The following is an 18,051-nucleotide window of genomic DNA, read 5'->3' on the forward strand; positions in this document are numbered from 1 at the left end:
TCTGAGTGATTTGGAAAGAAATGAGAATCGGCAGAGAAGCAACAAAGTCCAGAAGGAAAATGGTCGTGTGACCAAATCTAAGGGAGTTAGTTGGTCTGTGGGTTTATTTTATTAGTGTATGAGGAAAGAGACAGATAGGCATCTGCTTTGCTAAAGAAGAAAAGGGGATTTGGAGAAAAGTCCAAGGGAAAATGTTAAAACTAGCAAATGGAAGGGTGTGTTTGGAGGAATAAATTGCTTTTCCTTTGCTCTTTTGTTCAATGATTCACTCCTGCCCTCTGTTGGGAAGAATGTAGGGGCGGTGTGAACAATAATGCATGACAGAGACAAATACACCAACGTGTATAACATTTCTCTCTCTATATATGTATCAAAATATATATGAGGATGTATATATGTTTTGTTTTGGAGTCTTTGGAATGGAATGGCATGCAGAAAAGAGAAAGCTGCGGATACAAGAGGAAGTAGTGGATTATTGGACGCTTCTTTATATTTTGCAGCAGCACAACTGCATAAGAAGAAATTGATCATTAATCAGAATTGAAATTACTTCGATTCATGACTTCCTCTCACATTATTTGAAATTGATTAAAGCATGGGAAATCATAAATCATAACAAGTCTAATACCGTTTGAAGGGCCAAGTGTTTTTCCCAAATAAGCAACTTCTTGTGTATCAATAATTTAATTGAAAATTCTAAATTAACTAGTTAGTTGTATGAAGTCGAGAATAATATTAGTGATGTTAATTGTGGATCATGGTATGCCTAAAAATGTTTACCACCCATCTCCGTTGCTTCTTGACCTTTTCATTTGTTCACCAAAAATTGAAAAAGAAAAATATATCAAACTATTCCTTTGCTTTGGGCTTTTTATGACGAGGGGAGAGCAAACGATAGCAGCTCCAATATCAGAAAAGTCCATCATTAATCATAACTTCTTGTTGTTTTTGGTTCCTTGTAGATTAGTGAATTTTAATTTTTGTAATTTTATAGGAATTGGAGAGCCGTCTCTAATCTCTATGATGACGTCATTCCATGGTTGGGGACAAATTCAAGACCTGTATTTCACATGATACGTCCTGTGTTCGATTCCTAATGCTAATGAAACGCATAATGGTGTCCAAGGGGAGGCTGAAATTCCTCCATAAATCTTCCCGGCTCACGGAAGGTGGAATGCCATGATGAAGCAACCAGCTAGTCCCTTTTTAAAAAATAAAAATAAAAATCTCTACGGTGACTGAAGAAGGTCTAGGTCTCTAGGGGTTAACTTGGGAATTAGAGGTCTAAGGAATCTGAAACCTCTCAGTTACAAGATCAAAGGATGAAAAGGAAGGGTGCTTCGTTTTCAATATTTTAAACCTTGCAAATACTAATAAGCCTCCAAAACCAAAGTATAATTCAATTTCATCAACAAAAACAATTGCATGTACAAGAGCCTGGCTAGCTCTCAATTTTATGGCAAAATTCAAAGGAGACTAGTTCTTTTAGTTACATGCAACTGGTTGGTTTTGGACTTTTGGTGGTTCCTACTCACAGAGCTGCCCGGCCTACCACCTGCTGGCAGCGGCGGTCTTGTTTTTGTTGCCACCGTAAAAGCGGAAGAGATTGAAAGCAGACACACAAGAGAGCAGCACTGTGCTTAGACTGACTAATAAAGCGCCGGCAATTCCCTCCCCAACTTGGTTGCAGAACTTGTCATACATATTGCATATCTTCATCCATTGCAGCTCTGGCTGCCCCAACTTGGCCAACACCGCCGACTGTGCGGCAGCACCTACTGCTGCCACACGCACATATGCCATCACCTACGTACACAAAAAAAATCTTGACACATTTTTTTACACATTAATTTAGTACAAAATTCTGATTAATTAAGAGGAGGTGAGGATTTTCTGCTGACTCTGACTGTCTATTATAAGTGCAAGGTTAATGCACAATCACAAACTAGGTATAGTATAGCACATATATCTTTGTCGGAAATGGAACTAATGAAGGTGTCCCAAATCAATCACGAGAGGATATTGTCTTGAAATACCGCCATAAGGGCATCTGGCCATTGAAGAGAAGTTCTTCACCTTCCACAAGAGTGGGTATAAATTACTCCTCCAAGTCAATAGCTAACTGAATGCACTTAAAGATGCGAAAACTAACAATAAATAATAATAATCGGTAGTACTAACTAAAAGGAGCTACTTAATAGATAACACTAGTGACATATCAGCTTAAGTGAGCTGATGTGTTGTCTTAAGATAGTTTAAGTGGTGTAAATTTAAGTTTGCTTTATGTAATGAGCTATATATACTATCCTAAAGAGATAAGGCCTGTAATGTTCATTCTTCACATAAATAACAAAATCAGTCTTCCTCTTTTAGCTTTTATCTTCAAGCTTTCTCTGTTACATTCATGGTGGTTTATGGTTTCGATCACTGCTTAATTTTTATATAAAAATTAGGAGCTACTTACTAATTAGGAATTTAATTGATGCAATTAATCAATTATGTTTACCTGATCCCCAGAGAAAATGATCCAAGCGATGGGCTTGCTGAAAAGCACATTGCCCCTAACCATGCTCGCAACACAACGCATCACTTGCACCAAAGAGTAGGCAGCAACTATCCCATTTGCCACCACCAAAAACCTACATTACAAAACGATTTAGGTAAAATTAAATCGACTCAAATAGCTAGGAAAAGGAAGAAAATTGTCAAATAGGATAGTGATTTTCGCACGCCACTACTTAGTTCTGGTGGTCAAGTTGAATAAATCAAAGAAAATCAAAGAACAAAAATAAGAGGTGGGCGGAAATTATTTTCCTCTCCAACATAATATGATCATTTGCGATAAAGAGAATAGGAGGAAGGTTTGAGATGTACGTACACAAGAGCCTTCATGTCTATAAATTTAGCTTTCTTCTGGACGGTGAAGATCTCTTTGACCTGAGTATCAGTTCCCACAAGAGCAGCAGCAACAACTCCTAGACCGCAGATCAAGCACCTCAAAACCAACTCTGCCACCCTCACCCTCCGATCATTCACTTTTAAATTGGTGCTGTGATACACCGGAACATTTCCAGGACTCACACCAACAGCTAAGTAGCTCATTCTTCTTCCCCAAAAATTTGCACTGCTAACAGCCTAAAAGTGCTTTGGGAAGAATCACTTAAAACAGAGCAAGAAGAAGAAAGACTCAAACCCACATAACACCTCACTCGGACCCAGAAAATATGAACTACCATATCATCACTCACCCACCTAACATCAACTTCCCACTACAGTGGTGATATATAGGAAGGCTTCTATTTTTGTATTAATATTATTTATGTGCAACCTTTTTCTTTTATAAATTCCAAATATTTTGTGATTGGCATGCAAAGGCCCGCCAATTGGTGAAAGGGGCCTGCCAAGTGGTGAAAGACTAGTAGACCTAGGAATAAAGGGCACCCTCACCGTCCACTTAATTACGGGCATAATGGAGCCTTAGTTTTAATTGTGTAACGTGTTATTAAATTCACGTGAGACTGAGTACAATATATCCCCAAAGACTCGTCTAATTCGTAAGAAAGATCACATAAAGACCTTTAGTTGTGTTATTAAGCAATAAACGACGTGGATTATGGATTAATCTATGTTTCTTTCTTGAAATGTGGCCGGTGATACGGATTTTGTGATGATACTGGAATGGAGAAGGCTTGAGAGTTGGAGAGATCAAGGATGGAGTGGTTGTTGACATGACCTTCTAGGGCTCTGGCAAAAGCCAGCCACACATATATGTCTGAAAGTGACGATGCACCCCATCTTCTTTTAATGCCACGCTAAGATGAAAAAGAAGAAGACTAGAAGAGGCTAAGATGATCATGTTGTTTCATTGCTCAACGTGTTCAATCGGCTAGCTAGCTTTCACGCATATAGATGACAGAAATATTTTATGGTCCTACGGACGCGACTCACTTCATGTGAATTGGCACCAGCTACCCATCACTGTGTCAGTTTTAAGAACGTTGCTCTGCCTATAAACATGACTCACAACCCATGTATCTGGGTCCCCAACTTGATACTAATGAGTTATACTGCTCCAAGATCAAGCAACGCAACACGGGAGGGAGGAGAGAAACTTATCTTCGATACCAGTAGAGGAGCCAGAATCTTAGCCTAGGAGAAGCCAAATTGTCTCAATCTGAAATGCTTTCTTGATCTTACAAAAATTACTTTGCCGTGTGGTGAGCAATTGACTGACTTCGTTTGGGCCTGGTATGGTGTCGTCCTCATCATCATCTTCCTTAAACCTAAATCCCAAGCCTTCTTGACTTTCTTCTTCACTCCCTCCACTAATCCCCGAACCAAAGTCCTCCACAAAGTTCACATGCAACAGATTGTCTGAACTCCATTGGAGCCACCAACCTTAAATCAAACCCAATGAAAGAAATTAAAGTAAAAACGTCGGGTTGGGGTCCTGAGCCTACAAAAAACCTTGAAAATCAAAAGCATAATACAACATTTTTTTTTCGTGAAAAAAATGTCAAGATGGACCTTAGACTATCCTAATCACTTCATAGCTCCGCCGCGTTCAAAGGCAATATCCGAATCTAAAGAGAAACATGTGGGGTTACTGGTAGGAGGGAGAAAGACAATAGGAGGGAGGGAGAAGGGATTTTTGTAGAGCAAAAAATAATCAAGAAAATTATGGAGGTGGCACGTGGACTTTTGGTTGAAAAGGAAAAATTTACCCTTGAGGCACAACGGGATTTTCACGCACATGCAACGGACAATAACGGCTCAATTAAGGAAGAGTCAAAGGTGATCAAAATGATATTTATTCGAATCCCTCTCATCACTCCTCATCAAATCCTTATTCAAAATGTAACTCCCAATTTTCCTATTTAATTTAGGATTAATTGCCATGTTAATTGCAAGATATTATTAATAAGCTAAGCCATTATAAATAGCTCTATTCTCCCACTAAAATACTAAGCCATTTGGTACCCACAAAGCTCCCCCATTCATAGTGGGAGCATGAGCCTTTTAGCCTTAATCTTAGGTATTATTATTTTACAGATACATTTTCATCAAAGAAGAAAATGTCGGAAATTTGCATTCACAATCTTTACGTGATTTGACTTACAAGACCTAGAATTTACCACATTGGAAGGCCAGAGATAGGTTGACCTTTATTTATTTATTTATAATCTTTTTGTGAAGAAATGGTTATAGGTCACTTTGCTAAAACCTGCCCAAATATTTGTTGTGATTCGCAAACCAGATACTGGGGCCTTTATACCTAAGACTTGGGCCTACTCTCTGAATCCAAAGCCTACTAACTAGTTTAAGCATAGCCCATTCAAAATTTGCTAAGAGTCAATGCATCGATCACAACACTGTTTGGAAAAATAATCTAAGGCACCTCATTGAATAGAAACTAAAATTTTCATTGGATCTGTATGTATGTGATACCACTTGCAAATCTTAACAACTTTTACCCCAAATCTTCACACGCTTTCCTCAAGGAAGATACTCAAACTTGCACGAATTATGACCTGCAATCAAAGGAGAAAAAAGAAAGAACGGTATCTGTTAAATAGCAAACAAACTAATGAATAATGACTCGTCAAAAGATTGATCCGAGCACAAGATTAGGTTAGTTGCTCAGAGCAATGTGTTTGTCCTATTGTACCTTAATTCGAATGTTCCTCCCCATAAATTAGAATAGTTTGAAATAAAGTATTGTCAATATAAGCGACAGAAACGAGTGCATGCTAATTAAGAGAGTTTGGAGCTCAAAGATGAAATTAGGTATGATTATTACTTGGATCAAGGGCCGTGACCAATGCAGCAGAATTGAAGTAGCAAGTTCCTCCTTGCTTCTTAAATCTTTGGTAGTAATAGTTGAAGACATAAGAGGCGTGGTCCTGCATGGTATTAGGTAAGTAGCAGTCTTGGTTTTCTTGTATCTTGCTGCAGTCGGCTCCTCCCACTTCACAAGCCCACTTCATCGCCATTTGCAGATCCTCATCGGGTGTCTGCTCATCTGCTATGCACCAATCCGGATCTAGCTGCCCATCTAATTTCATTTCACAATAAACCAATTCGAATACTACTTAATTGGCAATTATTACTAGTAAACAGCAAGAATTAGGATAGATGACATGTTCATCTATTATACCAATGATATTTTCTCAACCCGTCTTGTCTTTCTTAAAGAAAAAGTTTCTCCAATATATATGAAACTGCTTCTTAAGGGAATCGCATTCCACTGTTCACGTAACATTACTGAACCAGATTGACAACATGTAGCTAGAACATTTCGACATTCATATAGACATCGATATTACATATCAACACAATATCGATAATAATTAAAGTTTATAATATGAATGACATATCGAGTATCTCACTGTATGAACAGCGAAACAAGATCTACCTTATGAAATTTCTCATAAACACACATTCATGCAAGGCCAACATAAGAAAAACTTTAACAGATAATGATGAGGTTAACTGAATATTACCAGATCTTTGTGGAGTTGGAGACAAAAATAACAGAGCTAGCAGAATGCTAAGGAAAATAGAAGACATGATTATTCAACGGAAGCTGTTCTGTTCCAAGAGCTTTAAGTCCACACTTGGAACTGGGATTTCAAAGATCTCCACCGACAACCAGACAGCCCAGCACTATCTATATTTATGGAGAAACTTTGACAAAACAATATTCTCATCTTTTAAAAAAGTTGAAGTGACATGCTATATACGTTCCTTCTCCTCCACGAAATAAGGGATCAATCTAAGCTAAGCATTACTTTCTCTATAATGCGTAATAAGCCCTCATCTTTTAGTTTTGAGTCGTATGCTAATTTAATCTAAACTACGACGAGATTTTAACATACGTGCAGTGCAGAAATGGTCATATTACTTTGACAAACCTGCTCAAGCCTTTAATTCTGAGAAATTTAAGTAACAAAAAACAAAAACTGAAAAAGAAGAAAATAATTGAAGGTGGGATCGATATGAAACTAGCGACCTGCTCTAAGTGCAGCAGCTATCTTACTAGCGACATCGTCCCGAGAGGATTTGAAGAGATAGCGACATCGTCCCGAGAGGATTGGAAGAGGGGTACCGATTGTATCATTTTCTATTTGTTTATTTTCTTTTATTTTCTTTTCTCATTGATTTTTTTTCTTTCTGCGTTACTTTATTTAGATTCTAATACATTAACATTTAGATTTGTATCCTTCGTCCACCGGCCCGCCTCATTTTTTGTGCCTCGTTTCCGAATGTTGTCCGCCTTGTTTTGCATGCTGTGTTTTCCGTGTGCCAAGCCAATCTTTGTATGAGTGACATATCCCCCTCGTTTTTTGTGAGTAGAGCCCGTCTTGCTTTGTGCGCCAGAAGCCAACCACATTTTATGTGAGTGAAGCTCGCCTCGTTCTGCATGTGCGAAGTCCGCCACGTTTTCCATGCGTGGAGATCACCTCTGTTTGCATCCACCAACCAGGACTTTAGTGAGATTTTGTACGTGGAAGTTAAGAAAAATGCTAAAAGACATTTGAATGTGATCCTAATGTTTATTAGGTCCCGAAACTCATTTTTATTTATTTTTTTAAGTTGAAAAATAGAAAAATCAACATAAACTAGTAGTCCCCCCCCCCCCCCCCCCCCAAAAAAAAAAGAAAAAAAAAAGAGATTTGTAGGTGTCGAACATGGAATTTCCTAAATTAAGTTTATTAAACATGTGGTGCGACTAGAATGACTCAAAATTTGGGTTATATTGAATCTTGTTAAAATCCTCAAATTTCATTAGAAAACTATGGGTTATAACTCACAGTTTTTGTGAGAAAATTGAAATTTTTAGTTTTAAAAAATATTTTGCGTTAGAGTTGAAAAAAACATTATAAATCCTTTACATGTGATCCTACCGTTTTGTGAACGAATGTACTCCTATTGTTGGTTATTGTTCGTTCACTAAGGCATGCTAAAGAAATCATAATTTAATCGATTGAAGAAATGGATAGCTTATTATATAACAGAAAAAGGGATCCACAAAGCATTCAGTTCTTCATTATTCATGCTCTTCAAGTGCAGCATGTGCAAACTTTTCTACAGCAACAAAAGATGGAAAAATAACAAAAGGAAACAGATGACTTATAGAAACCATATGACCTTTGATCTAGATAAATTTACGATGAATTTGTTTTCCACAAGTTCGTTTGGCATCACCCGATCTCCGATTTCCTTGAGCTAATCTGCTTTCTGTTTCGGACTTCTGGCAACAATCAGAACTTTTGGACAACTTCCTGGAACAAGAGTTAAATCCAAACTCCATATTGTTTTCGGATAAGCTTTCATCATGTCGATATGGAGAGTCATAGCCCATCTCATCAAATTCCTGCAAAAGATCAACCCTAATTCAAACATTTATGATTTAAAACCAACCTTGAAAAGCATGTAGGGTTTCTGAGTCATTCAAGAAACGACTAGAACCAAAGGAACACGTAATATGTAAAATGAAATATAATGTCACCTTGGACTTTGTTTTTACATTTAAATCCTTCAGGAACATGTCATGTGGACTACCAGGGCTGGCCAGATCACCAGAACTGAACTCCTATTTGAATGAACAGATTATTATTGGAGAACGGATAGGAAATGAAATTTAAGATCAAGTTGTGATTGGCAACAATGACAGGAGCCGTTTGTAAAATGACTTGGAACCATCAACAAGTTGCTATCGTACTAGCGACAACCCCGCTGAGAGGATTGGAAGAGGGACAAACCTGCTCAAGCCTTTAATTCTGAGAAATTTAAGTAACAAAAAACAAAAACTGAAAAAGAAGAAAATAGTTGAAGGTGGGATCGATATGAAGCTAGCGACTTGGTCTAAGTGAAGCAGCTATAGTATTAGCGACATCCTCGTGAGAGGATTGGAAGACGGATACCGATCATATCATTTTCTATTTGTTTATTTTCCCTTTTCATTGATTTTTTTTTCTTCCTGTGTCACTTTATTTAGATTCTAATACCTTAACATTTAAATTTATATCCTTCGTCCATCGGCCCGCCTCATTTTTTGTGCCTCGTTTCCGTCTTCTTCCCGCCTTGTTTTGCATGTTGTATTTTCCATGTGCCAAGCCAGCCTTTGTATGAGCGACGGATCCCCCTCATTTTGCATGCCTCGTTTTTTGTGAGTAAAGCCCGTCTTGCTTTGTGAGCCAGAAGGCCGCCACATTTTTTGTGAGCAAAGCCTGTCTCGTTATGCGTGCACAAAGTCCGCCACGTTTTCCGTGCATGGAGATCACCTCTATTTGCATCCACCAACCAGGACTTTAGTGAGATTTTGTACGTGGGAGTTAAGAAAAATGCTAAAAGACCTTTGAATGTGATCCTAATGTTTATTAGGTCCCCAAACTCATTTTTATTTTTAAGTTGAAAAATAGAAAAATCAATATGGTAGTCCCCAACCCCACACCCCCCCCCCCCCAAAAAAAAAAAAAAAAGAAAAAGGAAGAGATTTGTAGGTGTCGAACATCATGGGAATTTCCTAAATTAGGTTTATTAAACATGTGATGCGACTAGAATGACCCAACACCCCCCCCCCCCCCCCTCTCCAAACAAAAAAAAGAGGAAAAAAGAAGAGATTTGTAGGTGTCGAACATCATGGGAATTTCCTAAATTAGGTTTATTAAACATGTGATACGACTTAGAATGACTCAACCTATAGCTTGTAATGAATTTTGTATAAGTTCACAAAATCGATTGAAAAATGTGAGTTTCACAATTTTTGTGAAAATTTTTGAAATTTTTAGTTTTAGAAAATATTTTGCGTCAGAGTTGAAGAAAACATTACAAGTCCTTTAGATGTGATCCTACCGTTTTGTGAATGAATGTATTCCTATTGTTGGTTATTGTTCGTTCACTAAGGCATGCTAAAGAAATCATAATTTAATCGACTGAAGAAATAGATAGCTTATTATATAACAGAAAAAGGGATCCACAAAGCATTCAGTTCTTCATTATTCATGCTCTTCAAGACTTCAAGGGCACCGTGTACAAACTTTTCTACTGCAACAAAAGATGGAAAAATACTTCCCAGATGCAACAAAAGACGGAAAAATAACAGAAGGAAACAGATGACTTATAGAAACCATATGACCTTTGATCTAGATAAATTTACGATGAATTTGTTTTCCATAAGTTCGTTTGGCATCACCCGATCTCCGATTTCCTTGAGCTAATCTGCTTTCTGTTTCGGGCTTCTGGCAACAATCAGAACTTTTGGACAACTTCCTGGAACAAGAGTTAAATCCAAACTCCATATTGTTTTCGGATAAGCTTTCATCATGTCGATATGGAGAGTCATAGCCCATCTCGTCAAATTCCTGCAAAAGATCAACCCTAATTCAAACATTTATGATTTGCAACCAACCTTGAAAAGCATGTAGGGTTTCTGAGTCATTCAAGAAAGGACTAGAACCAAAGGAACACGTAATATGTAAACTGAAATATAACGTCACCTTGGACTTTGTTTTTGCATATGGGGTCAAGCAAGGATTTAAATCCTTCAGGAACAGGTCATCTGGACTACCAGGGCTGGCCAGATCATCAGAGATGAGCTCCTATTTGAATGAACAGATTATTATTGGAGAGTGAATAGGAAATGAAATCTAAGATCAAGTCGTGATTGACAACAATGACAGGAGCCATTTGTAAAATGACTTGGAACCATCAAAAAGTTGATACCGATTTCTGTTACTTAAAACCAAATGCAAATTGCTACTTTATCAACTGCAGTAAACAAAAGAAAGACTACTAGCATATGGTGTGCGGTCTTACAAGAGAATTAGAGAATTCTTTGTCATCATATGTTGGGGTTCTTGGAGAAGTGTCACCACGTTGAAAACACGCCCTAACTGAACCCTTGTCAGCCTTCACCTGCTCAATCAAATTAATCAATATATAACGTTTGTAAGACACCAGCATTTCTTTCCTTTGAATTCAATATGCATAATATTCCACATATAATAGAACATGATGTTCCTTCTAACAGACGAACATGCACCACTTGCACAAGCAACTATTCAGCGCCCAGAAAAGGTGAAAAAGGCCAGGAAGTTATTAACCAACTCCAAGTGAATAACCCAACCACGATTATCAAACCAACTACCCATGAACAAAACAACAGCCGAACAAGACAGAATCCAAGACAATTTAGCCAAACTGAATCCTACCAGTAGAATTGCATTATACGCATGAAAAGACTAATTAAAAAGTGGAAAGGGTGATTGGAAATAAATACCTCAGCAAGATCCTCCGCAAGGCACTGAAGCTGACCAGTAAGAGAAGTGACCTGCCTTTGAAGATTTGGGATTACTTGTTTTGCTTGCTTCAGCTCTGACCCCTGCTTCTCCAACAGCTCTTGAAGCTGAGAATTCATAACATCCGGGAACAAAATCGCGCTCTTCAACGATTTGATTTCTTCCCTTTGCTTCAAACACAAATCCTTCAGTTTATCCACCTGCACTTTCCAAACAACCCCACTGCCTCATTATCGAAAAATCGCACCAAAATACACTAATTTATCACAATAAATCAGAACATTACTGCTGAATTGTTCAAAAAGTTTCGAAATTTGCCATCCTAATTACTTAATTCCTAAATTTCCAAATATCGCACTCCAATCTTATAGCTGTAAAGTGAAAACCTGTCAAATTTTCAGAAAGATCTTAATTTACTGACAAATGATATCAAGGAATTAAGCTTTAAACATTTGATTTTGAGAGACTAATTTCTACTTCATAAAAACATAGATTGAACACAGAAAAACTGCAAAACTTATTGAAATTTGGAACGGAATTAGTGGGTGAAAAAACTCACTTCTCTGTTCTTTTCTTGAATCATTAATTTAAGCTCGGTAATTTCAACTTCTTGCTCCTTATTCGAATTCAAGAGCTCTCTCTCACTCCTCAACACCATAGCCAGCGTCCTGGTGTTCCCTTTGACCTCAGTCAAGGCCTTCACCTCCTTCTTCTTATCCGACGACGCCGTTCCCGATTCTTTTCCAAACAGCTTCCTACCAAGCGCCGCGAAATTCGAACCCGACCCGTTTTTAGCCGGCTTTTTCAACCCGCCGGCGATCAGATCCGACGGAATAACCAATCCCGTCGGGTTAATCGGCTTGGGCTTGGACGTCGACCGGTTTTCCATGAACTTTTTCACCATCGTGGAGATGTTGGGATCCGAGGGCTTGGATTTGACGATGGCGCGTGAGGAAGCGGGGTGCTTGAGCTCTCTTGAAGACGAGGGGTCGGAGAAGTGCGAGGAGGTTGAGGAGCGGGCATCGTACGAGCTGTACCGCGACGAGGGCTTCATTGTGAGCTAAAAACTTACTCAGCTCTTCTGCTCTGGTAGGGTTTATGAGGAAGGTGGAGGGACCGAGCAACTGCTACCGCTGCCGTTTGGACGAGTTTATGAAAGAAGATGATGAAAGAAGCGGAGTGACACGTGGCGCTGTCAGCATCGGGTGTTTTACCGCTGTCTAAATTCAAAATTTTTTTGCGCTACCCGCGCCGTCCGGCTTCGTTTTGTTTATTGTGTAAAGCCCCTCGATCCGTGTCTGTATTACGGAAATGCCACTACATGCCTGCAAGACGATGGCGAAATGGGCAAGCTCAGCAAACCTAACTCCTCACAGACCCAGTTACAACGTACGAAAGCTCGGCCCAAATCAAGTCCATTTCAATATCCACTGGTTTTTCCTTTCAGACCAAAATAAAAACTCATTCTTTTCTTGTCTGGCGAACGCCATTTTCTCGCCAACCAAACACAAACCAAGCGAATAACCCAAATAAAAATCCCAAACTCGGATTTTACCTATAAACTACTGCACTACACTCATAGTCAAAACCAGGCATTGTTTGCAGCCTCAGAAAGCTTTGAGCTTTTTGTGACACACAAAAACCTGAAAACCCAAATCTTCACAGAGGAGGGAATATCTCACGAGTGTCTGAATTTCTGAATTGACCCATTGATCCCAGTTCGGAAAACTAGCAGACCCAGTTTACAGCTTCGAATTTTGGGGCTTGAAGAAGGCTTCTTGGATATATACGTGCGTTTGAAGTTTGAACAGGGACAGTTAAAGCAGGTGGTGGTGCTACTCGCGAGCTCTCGCAGCTTCAGGAATCAACGATATGGGTCGTTCTCGTGGAAATTTTCACTCTGATGAGGACCCCACTCAAAGGTTTTAGTTGGTTTTGAATTAAAGTTTTATTATTTTTTGTTGTACATTATTAGTTGAAGTTGCATTTGACCTTTACGTGGTTAGGGATTTTGACTGGTGTTTGGGAAAATTTGGCATTTGGAGTACGTTTTGGAGTTTGGTTTTGTTAAAAACATCTAAAAATTGTTAAATTGTTATACAAGAGAACGACTGACTGTTTGGTCAACTGGAAAATTTGTGAACTTGCCTGGAATTTTAGTCAATCCCAGATGACTTGTAGGGTTTGTATTTTCCCGGAAAATGTAGGGAAGACCAAGTAGCAAGTTATAATTTTGCAAATGTTTTGATTTTATTTTTCGCATTGTTTCTGCTCATCAGGCTGCCTGTGCCCTATGACAGAATTCTTTACTCAATATCCGGTTTGCTACTTGGATTCTACTCATGTTTCATTATCTTTTCAAGACGTTTATTAAGTTTCTCTGCTTACCAACTTTTGATCAAGCAGATCAAGGAGAAAAAAGAATGCATCCAGTGGAGAAAATTTGGAGTCTTCAGCTGCAGGTACTTTCCCCACTATTGTGTAGTTATAAATTGAATCCGTTTAAAAGTGAGATGTTACAAATGGTTTGTAATTTGCTGTTTCAACTTCTTGTTATAGTGGTATTAAGATGTTATAATCAGCCAACAGAGAATCACTGTCTCCTCTTTGTCAAATGACAGTCTTTATTTCATTTGTTATAATCATCCAAAAATAGTTTTCTTTGTTCATTCGTTATTTCATTTCAAATTTTTGAAATTTTGGGTGCAGGTCAGGGAACAAGTGAAGGAAAAAGGGCTTACCACTGCAATTATTGCAATAAAGACATCACAGGGAAGGTCCGAATCAAGTGTTGTATGTGCCCTGATTTTGACCTATGTATAGAGTGTTTTTCTGTTGGAGCGGAGGTGACATCCCATAAAAGCAACCACTCTTACAGGGTTATGGTTAGTATTAAGATTTCAGTATCTTTTTTCTTGTATCTTGTTAAGTAGAGTTCTCCGTGGTTTTTAATTATTTGATGAGCAATGTGAATGAAGTGTCTTGTAAATTAGAAATGAGTGTATCCCTGTTTAAGAAACTAACAGCGAAAGAGTTAGACTTCCTTTTCTACGAAGTTGAGAACTTGAGAGGAATATTGTCATCTAAGACTTTATCTTTTGACTTACTCTTTATGTTCTTATATGTAACTGAAACTCTGTTTGTAAAATGCTTTTCTAATGGTAAAAACAATGTCCAGTCGGGCGTTTATTTTTTAACTTATTTCATTATATATTTAATTTTTCTCACAAGAGGGTTGTTAGTCTAGTTTTTATCCAGTTATGATGCAAATAATAGTGACAATGAAATGCATCCCTCACTGCACTTACGCTTACTTTTGCATTTCCCTTTCAACAGGATAATTTATCTTTCCCACTTATTTGTCCAGACTGGAATGCAGATGATGAAATACTGCTTCTGGAGGTATTGATTTGTTTTTAATCCTTCAAATGAAGTTGCTAGAGATCCTTTTCTATTTGACTTGTATCTAATTTCAGTCTTTGTTGTTTACATTCCTTATTGTAGGCAACTGAAATGTATGGATTGGGGAACTGGGCTGAAGTTGCGGAGCATGTTGGGACGAAGAGTAAAGAGCAATGTATTGAACACTACACAAATGTTTATTTGAACTCGCCGTACTTTCCTCTTCCGGTATAATGAAATTTTAAACAAGTCGGCTCTCTTTTGAGTTTTAACTTTTCACAAAAGTAATCAAGTTGTGGAATATATTTGTTCAAGGACATGTCTCATGTAGTTGGAAAAAATAGAAAGGAGCTTCTTGCTATGGCTAAAGGGCATGGCGAGGACAAGAAAGGTTAGTGATGATTACTTCTTCTCTATGTTTTGGTATTTTTGTTTCCTTCCATTCTGAACCAGTAGCATGTTCGTTAAAAAATTGTTTTCGTATTGCTGGATTTATGCATATAGGGTGGCTGATGTTACGCAAATGGTTCTCACATTTAATGATAAATCTCATGGAAGACACAGATTAGTTGAATTTCCCGCATTCGGCTTTTATATATTTCTCTTCTACTAAAATAGGAAAAAACATTTAAATTCTGGTGAATTAGGAGGTACATACTTGAAGTTTATGTGTGCCTTCTGGTTGTTTTGGTCTTATATTTTTTTCATTTTATAGTTGGTGTTAGTTTTTCTTATTATCAAATACTTGTGACTGTTATAGGATTTCCTACGCTGGGGGATCATAGTGTGAAGGAGGAATCTCCATTTTCTCCTTCAAGAATCAAGTATGGTCATCATCCCAATAGATTTTAGACTATTAGTACACATGATACATTTTTAATGGGAGTTTTCTTAATTTATTCAGAGTGGAAGATACGCACAAGGGTGGCTCTTCTGGCCATGTAATGTCTCGCATCAACTCTGGTCAGATAAGATCTATCCTTGACTCTCTGTTAACAATTTATAAAATGAAGATGACCTTGGACGAATCTCAGGTTTATTCCTTGCTTTCCTGTTATTCAGATGTAGAATCTGGACTTCGCTCTAGTTGTGCAAATGTTGCAGCAGCGGCTGGTAACAAGAAACCATCCAACATGGCCCAGGTTAAAGATGGTCCCAGTGTCATTAAACTGGAAGGTAATACAAAGTTTCCACCAATAAATTGGTTTTATGCCCTAACATAATTTGAAACAAGTTTAAACACTAAGGCTAAGAAATGATGGTTGTACTCTGTCTGTTTGCATGTGTGTTCGTTTATCTCAGGTAAATCACATGACTGATGTTCTCTAAGATGGAATCATGTGACACAAGAATAATTTTTCTTCTGTATCGCTAACGTCTACTCATCTTCTATCTGTATATGATTATTAAGTTAAAAGTCTTGGTGCGGGGTCCATAATTCTATATGGTAGAGATGAATTACTGAATCTTACTTGTTTCTATTGTTTCTGGCAGATCCTCAAGCAGAAAGGAAAGGAAAGAACCCAAGTACTTTGGGGAGTAAGGATCCTTCTTTAGTTGAGATGAGTGGCTATAATGCCAAAAGGCAGGAGTTCGATACTGAATACGATAACGATTCTGAGCAGCTATTGGCTGACATGGAGTTTAAGGATACTGACACTAATGATGAGCGTGAGCTGAAGTTAAAAGTGTTGCGAATCTATGCAAAGAGGTAGTCACTTGCTAAGTTGATTTTGGTGCATATTTATATTTTATACTCAGATTAGTATATCATATCCATTTATTTCATAGAACTTGACGTAGCATAACGCAGGACAATATTTCTCAATGTGAAAAAAAGAATATGAAATTTAATCATTAATGCAATCGATGAAGATTTCTGTTTTGTGTGTATTTTTGGCTCAACTGCTTTTTGCTTTTTGTATTTTTGATGTACATTGAGTACAAGTTGAGTTTACTCAGCAATATAACATGATCCATTGCCTGAAGTTGAGATTTGAGGCAGCAATTATTACGTAAAGCTGTTGATGTTTTTACCTTCACGGGGATAATTTGTTTGCAGACTTGATGAGAGGAAGCGTAGAAAGGATTTCATACTAGAAAGAAATTTATTATATCCTAATCCTTTTGAGAAGGACCTATCGCCTGAAGAAAAAGCTATATGTCGACGCTATGATGTCTTCATGTGTTTCCATTCCAAGGAAGAGCATGATGAATTACTTCAGACAGTTATTTCGGAGCATCGCACTTTGAAAAGAATTCAAGAACTTAAGGTATGATACTTGGCAGAGAACAAACTGCTCTTGGATATTAATCCATTTTCAGTTACCAATTGGAATGTATTGTCCATTTTCATGGACAAGAGCCATATCTTTCCTTTCACCATTAAATCTATAAACACTTGTCTTGTAGCAGACGCTCAAAAACACATGGGTACGGCTTTATTAAGTCCTTTCTCACGAATCTTGTAATATAATCTTGCAGGAAGCCAGAGCTGCTGGTTGTCGTACATCGGCGGAGGCAGATAGATATCTTTTACAGAAACGAAGAAGGGAAGCTGAAGAAAATGCTCGCAGAGCAAAGGAAAGTGGGCAAGTTGGTCCAAGCAGTCAGGGAGGTCCAAATTTGTTCATGTCCTTGGAGTCTGTTGGCATTGGCAAGGACTCAAATTCGAGGCCAGCTGGACAGGCCACTTCAGGCTCTGCCAGCGATTTGGATACATTGGGATTTTATGGATCAGATCTACTGTCTGAAGCTGTAAGTATTTATTTACCAACTCATTAGTTTGTCAATAAGCAAGCACAATTAACTGCTGCGCGCTCCTAATACTGATGGGGTGTGTTCTTTTGTACTCGTTATGTTTGTTCAAAGCCTTTTTCTGAAACAATCTACATTTTTTGTCCCATGGCAGGAGAAACGTCTCTGCAGCGAGATTAGATTGCCACCACCCGTTTTCCTTAAGATGCAAGAAGTTATATCAATTGAAATCTTCAGTGGCAGAGTCAGTAAAAGATCAGATGTCCATCACCTGTTCAAGATTGAACCTAATAAGATCGACAGGGTTTATGACATGCTCGTGAAAAAGGGCGTCGCTCAGCCTTGATAGTTGACGCTGTTGCAGGCTTGGTGTTGTTTTTGTTGTAAATTATTTTCATATGCATCAATTTTGTTCCAGAGAAATAACAAATTTGCAAATGCTTCTGCTATACCTCTTTTCTTAATCTCCCGATTTTCTTAACTACCCTCTTTTCTTAATAACAAATTTACAAATCTGCAAATGCTTCTGCTTTCCTTCTGTTACTTACTGGTCATGTGATCTTTCACTGGCCTGCTATGTTCGTAATCA

The 18,051-nt window shown here is 38.1% G+C and overlaps 4 protein-coding genes across 4 annotated transcripts; 1 reads left to right on the forward strand and 3 right to left on the reverse strand.

The window, feature by feature from the left end:
- Positions 1 to 1,488: 1,488 nt before the first annotated feature.
- Positions 1,489 to 3,229, reverse strand: LOC137727420 (CASP-like protein 2B1). The gene is made up of 3 exons (XM_068466283.1): positions 2,879 to 3,229; positions 2,507 to 2,639; positions 1,489 to 1,806 (listed from the first exon to the last, which is right to left on the reverse strand). The coding sequence occupies exons 1-3, from the start codon at positions 3,100 to 3,102 to the stop codon at positions 1,549 to 1,551; spliced, it is 615 nt and encodes a 204-aa protein (XP_068322384.1). The 5' UTR covers positions 3,103 to 3,229; the 3' UTR covers positions 1,489 to 1,548.
- Positions 3,230 to 5,411: 2,182 nt separating this feature from the next.
- LOC137727523 (PLASMODESMATA CALLOSE-BINDING PROTEIN 5-like) lies at positions 5,412 to 6,615 on the reverse strand. Its single transcript, XM_068466371.1, has 3 exons — positions 6,504 to 6,615; positions 5,801 to 6,055; positions 5,412 to 5,531 (listed from the first exon to the last, which is right to left on the reverse strand). The coding sequence occupies exons 1-3, from the start codon at positions 6,568 to 6,570 to the stop codon at positions 5,497 to 5,499; spliced, it is 357 nt and encodes a 118-aa protein (XP_068322472.1). The 5' UTR covers positions 6,571 to 6,615; the 3' UTR covers positions 5,412 to 5,496.
- A 3,340-nt stretch (positions 6,616 to 9,955) lies between these two features.
- Positions 9,956 to 12,456, reverse strand: LOC137730222 (uncharacterized). Its single transcript, XM_068469290.1, has 5 exons — positions 11,863 to 12,456; positions 11,285 to 11,503; positions 10,822 to 10,920; positions 10,503 to 10,604; positions 9,956 to 10,367 (listed from the first exon to the last, which is right to left on the reverse strand). Exons 1-5 carry the CDS (start codon positions 12,355 to 12,357, stop codon positions 10,149 to 10,151), a joined length of 1,134 nt encoding a protein of 377 aa, XP_068325391.1. The 5' UTR covers positions 12,358 to 12,456; the 3' UTR covers positions 9,956 to 10,148.
- Positions 12,457 to 12,656: 200 nt separating this feature from the next.
- On the forward strand, positions 12,657 to 18,047 carry LOC137729935 (transcriptional adapter ADA2b-like). Its single transcript, XM_068468983.1, has 13 exons — positions 12,657 to 13,225; positions 13,710 to 13,765; positions 14,013 to 14,188; positions 14,640 to 14,705; positions 14,808 to 14,933; positions 15,021 to 15,096; positions 15,466 to 15,529; positions 15,610 to 15,668; positions 15,768 to 15,881; positions 16,200 to 16,416; positions 16,768 to 16,978; positions 17,190 to 17,462; positions 17,617 to 18,047. Exons 1-13 carry the CDS (start codon positions 13,176 to 13,178, stop codon positions 17,806 to 17,808), a joined length of 1,680 nt encoding a protein of 559 aa, XP_068325084.1. The 5' UTR covers positions 12,657 to 13,175; the 3' UTR covers positions 17,809 to 18,047.
- Positions 18,048 to 18,051: the final 4 nt, after the last annotated feature.

The sequence above is a fragment of the Pyrus communis genome, chromosome 3 (assembly GCF_963583255.1).
Source record: "Pyrus communis chromosome 3, drPyrComm1.1, whole genome shotgun sequence".
NCBI classification, from domain to species: Eukaryota; Viridiplantae; Streptophyta; class Magnoliopsida; order Rosales; family Rosaceae; genus Pyrus; species Pyrus communis.

Coding starts and splice junctions, on each gene's coding strand:
- LOC137727420 (XM_068466283.1), bottom strand. CDS start 3,102: ATGAGCTACTTAGCTGTTGGTGTGAGTCCTGGAAATGTTCCGGTGTAT. Junction 2,640..2,878: donor ATAGACATGAAGGCTCTTGT/GTACGTACATCT, acceptor TTTGTAATGTAG/GTTTTTGGTGGTGGCAAATG. Junction 1,807..2,506: donor TCATTTTCTCTGGGGATCAG/GTAAACATAATT, acceptor TTGTGTACGTAG/GTGATGGCATATGTGCGTGT.
- LOC137727523 (XM_068466371.1), bottom strand. CDS start 6,570: ATGTCTTCTATTTTCCTTAGCATTCTGCTAGCTCTGTTATTTTTGTCT. Junction 6,056..6,503: donor TCCAACTCCACAAAGATCTG/GTAATATTCAGT, acceptor AAATGAAATTAG/ATGGGCAGCTAGATCCGGAT. Junction 5,532..5,800: donor GGTCACGGCCCTTGATCCAA/GTAATAATCATA, acceptor CTTTGATTGCAG/GTCATAATTCGTGCAAGTTT.
- LOC137730222 (XM_068469290.1), bottom strand. CDS start 12,357: ATGAAGCCCTCGTCGCGGTACAGCTCGTACGATGCCCGCTCCTCAACC. Junction 11,504..11,862: donor TTCAAGAAAAGAACAGAGAA/GTGAGTTTTTTC, acceptor TGGAAAGTGCAG/GTGGATAAACTGAAGGATTT. Junction 10,921..11,284: donor TTGCGGAGGATCTTGCTGAG/GTATTTATTTCC, acceptor TTGATTGAGCAG/GTGAAGGCTGACAAGGGTTC.
- LOC137729935 (XM_068468983.1), top strand. CDS start 13,176: ATGGGTCGTTCTCGTGGAAATTTTCACTCTGATGAGGACCCCACTCAA. Junction 13,226..13,709: donor GATGAGGACCCCACTCAAAG/GTTTTAGTTGGT, acceptor TTGATCAAGCAG/ATCAAGGAGAAAAAAGAATG. Junction 15,530..15,609: donor TTTTCTCCTTCAAGAATCAA/GTATGGTCATCA, acceptor TAATTTATTCAG/AGTGGAAGATACGCACAAGG.